This window comes from Palaemon carinicauda, chromosome 13, assembly GCF_036898095.1.
Source record: "Palaemon carinicauda isolate YSFRI2023 chromosome 13, ASM3689809v2, whole genome shotgun sequence".
Lineage (NCBI taxonomy): Eukaryota > Metazoa > Arthropoda > Malacostraca > Decapoda > Palaemonidae > Palaemon > Palaemon carinicauda.
Genome location: NC_090737.1, coordinates 6,452,576 through 6,462,575, shown reverse-complemented (window position 1 = coordinate 6,462,575; position 10,000 = coordinate 6,452,576). Strand labels below are relative to the sequence as shown.

General features: G+C 38.0%; 1 protein-coding gene across 1 annotated transcript in view; it reads right to left on the bottom strand.

Annotated features, from left to right (window-relative positions):
* The window catches only part of LOC137652162 (potassium voltage-gated channel protein Shaw-like), a 93,098-nt gene that overhangs the window by 22,670 nt on the left and 60,428 nt on the right, over nucleotides 1–10,000 (bottom strand). The window contains exon 5 of the mRNA XM_068385369.1: nucleotides 3,997–4,176. Within this exon, the coding sequence (XP_068241470.1) occupies nucleotides 3,997–4,176 (180 nt within the window). The remainder of the gene's footprint in view (nucleotides 1–3,996; nucleotides 4,177–10,000) is intronic.

Below are 10,000 nucleotides of genomic sequence, written 5' to 3'. Positions count from 1 at the left end.
CCCACAGCAAGAACATTCTCTTTGGGTTGAGAGTCTTGCAAGACCCGGACCACATCGCAGCTTCCTATTAGCAATTATTACAAGGTTTTCTCGGGGCTGAGCACGACCTACACTACAGCAAGAACATTCTCTTTGGGCTGATAATCTTGCAATACCCTGACTACACTGCAGCTTCCTATTAGCAATTATTACAAGGTTTGCTCGGGGCTGAACAAGACCCACAGCAAGAACATTCTCTTTGGGTTGAGAATCTTGCAAGATCCTGACCACATCGCAGCTTCCTATTAGCAATTATTACAAGGCTTGCTCGTGGCTGAGCAAGACCCACAGCAAGAACATTCTCTTTGGGTTGAGAGTCTTGCAAGACCTTGACCACACTGCAGCTTCCTATTAGCAATTATTACAAGGCTTGCTCGGGGCTGAGCAAGACCCACAGCAAGAACATTCTCTTTGGGTTGAGAATCTTGCAAGACCTTGACCACACTGCAGCTTCCTATTAGCAATTATTACAAGGTTTGCTCGGGGCTGAGCAAGACCCACAGCAAGAACATTCTCTTTGGGTTGAGAATCTTGCAAGATCCTGACCACATCGCAGCTTCCTATTAGCAATTATTACAAGGCTTGCTCGTGGCTGAGCAAGACCTATAGCAAGAACATTCTCTTTGGGTTGAGAGTCTTGCAAGACCCTGACCACACTGCAGCTTCCTATTAGCAATTATTACAAGGTTTGCTCAGGGCTGAGCAAGACCTACAGTACAGCAAGAACATTCTCTTTGGGCTGATAATCTTGCAATACCCTGACTACACTGCAGCTTCCTATTAGCAATTATTACATGGCTTGCTAAGGGCTGAGCAAGACCCACAGCAAGAACATTCTCTTTAGGCTGAGAATCTTGCAAGACCCTGACTACACTGCAGCTTCCTATTAGCAATAATTACAAGGCTTGCTCGGGGCTGAGCAAGACCCACAGCAAGAACATTCTCTTTAGGTTGAGAATCTTGCAAGATCCTGACCACATCGCAGCTTCCTATTAGCAATTATTACAAGGCTTGCTTAGGGCTGAGCAAGACCCACAGCAAGAACATTCTCTTTAGGCTGAGAATCTTGCAAGACCCTGACTACAATGCAGCTTCCTATTAGCAATTATCACAAGGTTTGCTCGGGGCTGAGCAACACCCACAGCAAGAACATTCTCTTTGGGTTGAGAATCTTGCAAGATCCTGACCACATCGCAGCTTCCTATTAGCAATTATTACAATGTTTGCTCGGGGCTGAGCAAGACCCACAGGCAAGAACATTCTCTTTGGGTTGAGAATCTTGCAAGATCCTGACCACATCGCAGCTTCCTATTAGCAATTATTACAATGTTTGCTCGGGGCTAAGCAAGACCCACAGCAAGAACATTCTCTTTAGGCTCAGAATCTTGCAAGACCCTGACCGCACTGCAGGTTTCTATTAGCAATTAGGCTTGCTCGGGGCTGAGCAAGACCTACAGTACAGCAAGAACATTCTCTTAGGGTTGAGAATCTGGCAAGACCCCGACCACACAGCAGCTTCCTATTAGCAATTATTACAAGGCTTGCTCAGGGTTGAGCATGACCTTCAGTACAGCAAGAACATTCTCTTTGGGCTGATAATCTTGCAAGACCCTGACCACACCAGTCAGGTCTTCTATCCTTGGGAGCTATGACTGACTGTCAAAGAGCCCCTGTCCAGAAATACAGACTAGGCAAACCTAGGGGGCCTAATGCAAGAACATTTTCTTTGAGCTGAGTATCTTGCACGACCCTGACCACACCAGTCAGGTCTTTTGCCCTTGGGGGCTATGATTGACTGTCGAAAATCCCCCGTCCGGATATACGAACCGGGTAAACCTAGGGGGCCTACAGCAAGAACATTCTCTTTGGGCTGCGAATCTTGCAAGGCCTTGATCACACTGGTCAGGTCGGCTACCCTTTGGGACTATGACTGCATGTCAAAAGAGCCCCCATCTGGATATGCAGTCCGGGCAAACCTAGGGGGCTTACAGCAAGAACATTCTCTTTAGGCTGCAAATCTTTCAAGAGCCTGAGCACACCAGTCAGGTCTCCTAACCTTGGGGGCTATGACTGACTGTCAAAGAGCCCCCGGTCTGGAAATACGGTATGGGCAACCTGTGTGAGTGTGTGTGTGTGCGTGCGTGCGTGTGTGTGTGTGTGTGTGTGTGAGGTGTTAGTGGCGAAGAATTCACAAATGACATACCAATAACTTGGAAAATAAAGTTTAGGATGAAAAGGTGATTGAAATACCTTGAATATTATTAAAAGAGAATATTAGTTAGGAATGCAAACTGAATCAACTGAGAGTTTGGGAGGGAAATATAAATCAAATGAGTCACCTGTGAGGATATTCAGAGCCTGAAAGGAAAATACAGTAGTAGTAGGGTTGTGGTGGCCAATGTGGTTACGTCCCTGACTGTTGGACGCCAGACTGGTTTTCGAGTCCCGCTCAAAATCGTTAGTTTTTTTAGTCGCTGCAACCTCACCATCCTTGTGAGCTAAGGATAAGGTGTTTGGGGGAGCCTATAGGTCTATCTGCTGAGTCATCAGCAGCCATTGCCTGGCCCTCCTTGGTCCTAGCTTGGGTGAAATTGGGCTTGGACACGTGTTTGAGGGAGCCTATAGGTCTATCTGCTGAGTTATCAGCAGCCATTGCCTGGCCCTCCTTGGTCCTAGCTTGGGTGAAATTGGGCTTGGTCACGTGTTTGAGGGAGCCTATAGGTCTATCTGCTGAGTTATCAGCAGCCATTGCCTGGCCCTCCTTGGTCCTAGCTTGGGTGAAAAGGGGACTTGGACACTGATTATATGTATATATAATCAGTCTCTAGGGCATTGTTCTTCTTGATAGGGCAATGTCACTGTCTGCCATTCATGAGCCTCCTTTAAACCTTAAACCTTAGCGACGCTTACATTTCCTGAACAAGGAAAATGATTTCTTAGACGCAGAAAATTACTGTAGCAAAATGAAAATATTTCGTTATTGATAACAACCAATTTGTAGGTAATAGGTTGGCCAGGGCACCAGCCACCCGTTGAGATACTACCACTAGAGAGTTATGGGGTCCTTTTATATAGGAAATATTTATTTCAATGCTGTTGCTATTCTTAGAATATTTTATTTTACCTTTTTTCCTTTCCTCACTGAGCTATTTTCCCTGTTGGGGCCCGTGGGCTTATAGCATCCTGCTTTTCCAACTAGGGTTGTAGCTTAGCATTTAATAATAATAATAATAATAATAATAATAATAATAACTGGAACTGAATTGTCTCTAATAATTTACACCAAAAAATCAATGAACTTCACTATTTTCAGGTCAAACTGCAGTGACTATAAAAAATCTGAAAAAACTTTTAGAAAATTAGAAAGTTGATTTATTACTATTTCTTTTAGACTAGAATGCAATGAAAAATGACGGTTGAAAGTGTATCTGGAGGATAATCCTTCAGGCTCTTAATAAATGGTCACACATTTGTTATGCTTAACTGAGTGTTAATTCTAAGAACTAACTAGAACATATTTCCTAAAATGACGCTGTTAATTTGTGTAAGTCATAATATATATATTTATTTATAAATATATATATACACACACACATATATATATATATATATATATATATATATATATAAATATATGTATATATATACACACATATATATACACCTGTGCATATATATATATATATATAAACCTGTATATATATATATATATATATATAAACCTGTATATATATATATATATATATAGTTTATGTGAATGTATTAATATATATATTAATATGCAAACGTATATACAGTACATACCATCACAACATACATATATATATATATATATATATATATATACTTGTATACACAAACACACACACATATATATACATGTATATACACATATATTTAGTATATATATATATATATATATATATACATACCAGTACGTAATATCTCATAACTTGCCTTTGCCATCCACGAAGAATAAGGTTCATCGAAGAGAGACCAAACCTTGGGTCTCGTCCTATGCCACCAAGTCACACGTCCATTGAGGTAGGCCTCTTCATAGCCGAATTTTCTGGCTATTTCCTCCTCCGACGGAACGTCCGTGTCGACGTCCAATTTATCCAATATAGCTAGCGTTGCCTGATGGATAGAAAAGGGGAGAAGATGAAGGACCAAGGGAGTTGAATTCTGTCAGAGGATGGTTTCAAATATTTTGGTTATTATTATTATTATTATTATTATTTTTATTATTATTATTATTATTAGTATTATTATCATTATTATTATCAGTATTATTATTATTATTATCATTATTATTATTATTATTATTATTATTATCATTTTTATTACTACTACTACTGCTGCTGCTACTACTACTACTACTATTATTATTATTATTATTATTATTATTATTATTATTATCATTATTACTTGCTAAGCTACAACCCTAGTAGAGAAGCAGGATGCTATAAGCCTAAGGGATCCAAGAGGAAAAATAGCCCAATGAGGAAAGAAAACCAGGAATAAAAAAATATTTCAAGAACGGTAACATTAAAATAAATATTTCCTATATAAACTTATACTATTATTATTATTACCTGCTAAGCTGCACCCTAGTTGGAAAAGCAAAATGCTATAAGCCTAGGGGCTCCAACAGGGAAACTAGCCCAGTGAGGAAAGGAAACAAGGAATAATAAAATATTTTAAGAACAGTAACAACAATAAAATAAATATTTCCTACATAAACTATACAAAACTTTAAAAAATCAAAAGGAAGAGAAATAAGATAGAATAGTGTACCCGAATGTACCCTCAAGCAAGATAACTCTAACCCAAGAGAGTGGAAGACCATGGCACAGAGGCTATGGCACTACCCAAGACAAGAGAACAATGGTTTGATTTTGGAGTGTCCTCCTCCTAGAAGAGGTGCTTACCATTGCTAAAGAGTCTCTTCTACCTTTACCAAGATGAAAGCAGCCACTAGAAGGACAAGTGCTATGTACTCCATATTTTCTAGGGCCTTCCAATCAGATACAAACACATCCTTATTCTATTTTTCATTAAGAAAGTTAAAAATAATCTTATGAACTATAATCTGAATAGCTAAAACTTGTTCATTACTTTCATCTAATAGGAAAAAAAATGTGAAGAGATTTGAAAATATAAAGTTTGAGGATATGAAGGAAATTGCTCATTTTCTAGAAAGGTAAGGATATATTAGTCTCTTAAAGGGGGGTTTTAAAAGTCGAACGGTTCGTCGAACGCGGTTCGACAGACAAGAGTTTGAAGCTATGTTCGAACGTGTGAATGGGGTATTTGGCTGTCGAACACGTTCGTCGAACGATTCGAAGAAAGTCTGTTATAGCCTGACTTTTGTGGGCGGGGCTTCATTGTCCATAAAACCTATGCATTTGTGACTGACTCCACCTCTTCGAACCGTTTGACAAACAGGTTCGACAACCGGGTTCGACAACACAGTTCGACGAACCATTCGACCTTGCAAGCCTCGCTTTTTAGATCTTAGAGAACTCTACCCAAGACAGTGGAAGATCATGGTACAGAGGCTATGGCACTACCCAAGACTAGAGAACAATGGTTTGATTTTGGAGTGTCCCTCTCCTAGAAGAGCCGCTTGCCACATATTTATGAGTATCTATATACAGAGAGAGAGAGAGAGAGAGAGAGAGAGAGAGAGAGAGAGAGAGAGAGAGGGTAGTTGTATAAAGCTAATAGGTAAAGGTGTCTGGTTTCAGTTCCATCAGAATAGATGCTCACCAGAACGTCAGCTGGACAAGCCCCCCCCCCATGTGGTGCCCAATCACAGCAGTGGCCTCCCCAGTAAACAGCTTAAACTCACGGTCCTGGACTGGGATGGATCTGCTGTCATGCTAATGCGAGGCGAACAAGTTACCGCTGTACTAGCCAGGAGTATTTCTCTCTTTCTTAACGAGACTTGGGTTTCTTAAACTGCTCTCTCTCTCTCTCTCTCTCTCTCTCTCTCTCTCTCTCTCCTCTCTCTCTCTCTCTCTCTCTCTCTCTCTCTCTCTCTCTCATAAACAAATACAGACCGTTTTGGATAGACAGTTTGCAACCTTATAAATCACGCTATGACAGTGTACACATTTATGTTCAGCGAAATGTTAAGGCTAAGTCACATTAACTCTATAAGGAACATAGTGTACAAATAACTAAAAGACATACCAAAGGAAAAAAAAAGAAAAAAAAAATTAGCTAGGAAGTAAAAAATAAAACTCTATGATATTAAAACTTCGGTTAAATATTTATGAGCAAACGGGTTGCCACTGAATAGAAATATAGTTGTTCTTTTCCTCTGAAAATTGAACTCGAAGGCTGAAAAGCAGTCAGTGAGATTATGAATATTTAAATCCGAATTTTTTCATGTTAGTCTAATAAAAGGAAGCATGTAGGGAAACAATATTTAGAGCTTATAGTGAATTATTATTTAAGAGCTTATAAAAATAATAATACGTAAGTAAAACACTGCTGTATTTATATAAGAGACTTGGCTTTTAGAGAATGCCTTTGTATGTGACCTAAATATATGTCTGACTTTATAAGCTGTTGTCTGAGAATACATTTGAAATACATAGAAGCTTGTTTACTTCATCTGTAATTGTTCAGTGGCTTCTTTCCTCTTGGTAAGGGTAAAAGAGACTCTTCAGTTATGGTAAGCAGCTCTTCTAGGTGGAGGAAACTCCAAAATCAAACCATTGTGCTCTAGTCTTGGGTAGTGCCATAGCTTCTGTACCATGGTCTTACATTGTCTTTGGTTAGAGTTCTCTTGCTTGAGGGTACACTCGGCCACACTATTCTATCTAATTTATCTAATTTCTCTTCCTCTTGTTCTGTTAAAGTTTTTATAGTTTATATGGGAAATATTTATTTTAATGTCACTGTTCTTAAAATATTTTATCTATCCTAGTTTCCTTTCCTCACGGGGCTATTTTCCCTGTTGGGGCCCCTGGGATTATAGCATCCTGCTTTTCCAACTAAGGTTGTAACTTAGCATTTAATAATAATAATAATAATAATAATAATAATAATCTATATTTGATCATTCATTGCCACACGTCTGCTACTTCTCTGTCGAATTATATGTTTTTTTGTATAAACATCTTCCACACTACCATACTCCCTAAACACACACACACACACACACACACACACACACGAAGACGACTCCTTAGCTGCTCAGTTGTGCAAACACACACACACACGAATACGTCTCCTCAGCTGCTCAGTTGTGCAAACACACACACACATACACACAAGAATGTCTCCTTAGCTGCTCAGTTGTGCAAACACACACACACATACACACAAGAATATGTCTCCTCAGCTGCTCAGTTGTGCAAACACACACACACACATACACACAAGAATATGTCTCCTCAGCTGCTCAGTTGTGCAAACACACACACACACACATACACACAAGAATATGTCTCCTCAGCTGCTCAGTTGTGCAAACACACACACACACATACACACATACACACAAGAATATGTCTCCTCAGCTGCTCAGTTGTGCAAACACACACACACACACACATACACACAAGAATATATCTCCTCAGCTGCTCAGTTGTGCAAACACACACACACATACACACAAGAATATGTCTCCTCAGCTGCTCAGTTGTGCAAACACACACACACGCACACATATACACACGAATACGTCTCCTCAGCTGCTCAGTTGTGCAAACACACACACACGAATACGTCTCCTCAGCTGCTCAGTTGTGCAAACACACACGAATACGTCTCCTCAGCTGCTCAGTTGTGCAAACACACACGCACACATACACACAAGAATACGTCTCCTTAGCTGCTCAGTTGTGCAAACACACACACACACATACACACAAGAATACGTCTCCTCAGCTGCTCAGTTGTGCAAACACACACACACACACATACACACAAGAATATGTCTCCTCAGCTGCTCAGTTGTGCAAACACACACACACGAATACGTCTCCTCAGCTGCTCAGCTGTGCAAACACACACACACGCATACGTCTCCTCAGCTGCTCAGCTGTGCAAACACACACACACGAATACGTCTCCTCACCTGCTCAGCTGTGCAAACACACACACACACGAATACATCTCCTCAGCTGCTCAGTTGTGCCGCTTTAAGATATACGCCCTTTTTTTTTATTTCTTTATAGTATCATCCAAACTTCCCGAACATTCAGAATACCTTTGCAACAATTGTTTTCACCAGACAACCCAACTCTGTTAGGCCTTCCTATCCGCTTCGACAAGTTCTCATATAGGCCTAGTCACCTTTTCTGGGCTCAAGCATTTTTCCCTATACCACTTCTTCTATTTTCTCAGAAGTCTTTTGCAATTTTTCTTGTTAAAAATGTTTTTTCTATTTTTTATTTCTCTAGTTTCATCAACCTTCCTTTCTTCACACACACAACTTCTCCTAACTGTTTCCTTTTTTTTCTTTTAAGGATTTAACAGTGGAAATAAATTTTAAAGATATATATATATATATATATATATATATATATATATATATATATATATATATGTATATATATATATATATATATATATATATATATATATATATATATATATATATATATATATATATATATATGTGTGTGAAATTGTACTTTAATGAGAATTCTCTCTCTCTCTCTCTCTCTCTCTCTCTCTCTCTCTCTCTCTCTCTCTCTCTCTCTCTCTCTCTCGCTCTCTCTCACTTTAATAGGTAAAACAAAGGACTGTTCTGTTCTCTTTATTAAGTAAAAAAGGAATATTATGATATTCTATGAAACCTTTTTGACAACAAAAGTATCTCAAATGTACTTACTCTCAGGCATTTCTTTTTACATCTGTCGAATTCAATTTCCATAACACCAAGTCCACTAATCAAAACTGTTTAATATCAATGGTGAAAATGAATCATGATCATCTGGATGTTTTCATATATTTCCTTATCGTAAGACTCAATAAAATGAAGCTTGTATTGAAAAAGCCTTTCTTCAAACTATCTCTCTCAAAAGAAAAACAAGAAGAATCATTACACTCATCTGAGTATTCATTATACTCACGTGAATACTAATTACACTTGTACTCATTACACTCACGTGAATACCAATAATACTTGTAATCATTATACTTAGGTGAATAATAAATATACTTGTACTCATTATAATCACAGGAATACTAATTATACTTGTATTCATTAAACTCACGTGAACACCAATTATACTTGTACTCATTAAACTCACGTGAATACTAATTATAATTGCACTCATTATACTCACGTGAATACTAATTATACGTATACTCATTATACTCACGTGAAGACTAATTATACTTGTACTCATTATACTCACGTAAATATTAATTTTACTTGCATTTATTATACTCACGTGAACACTAATTATACTTGTACGCATTATACTCACGTGAATACTGAGCATAATGGTACTTATTAAACTCACGTGAATACCAATTATACCTGTACTAATTATACTAACGTGAATACCAATAATACTTGTCCTCATTATACTCAGGTGAATACTAAATATACTTGTACTCATTATAATCACGTGAATACTAATTATACCTGTACTCATTATACTCACTTGATTATTATTTATACTTGTACTCATTATACTCACGTGAATACTAATCATACTTGTACTAATTATACTCACGCGAAGACTAATTATAATTATACTCATTATACTCACGTGAGTACGAATTATACTTGTACTCATTATATTTAGGTGAATACTAATTAGACTCACGTGAATATTAATACTTGTAGTCATTATACTCATGTGAATACTAATTATACTTGTACTAATTATACTCACGTGAAGACTTATTATACTTATACTCATTATACTCACGTGAGTACGAATTATACTTGTACTCATTATATTTAGGTGAATACTAATTATACTCA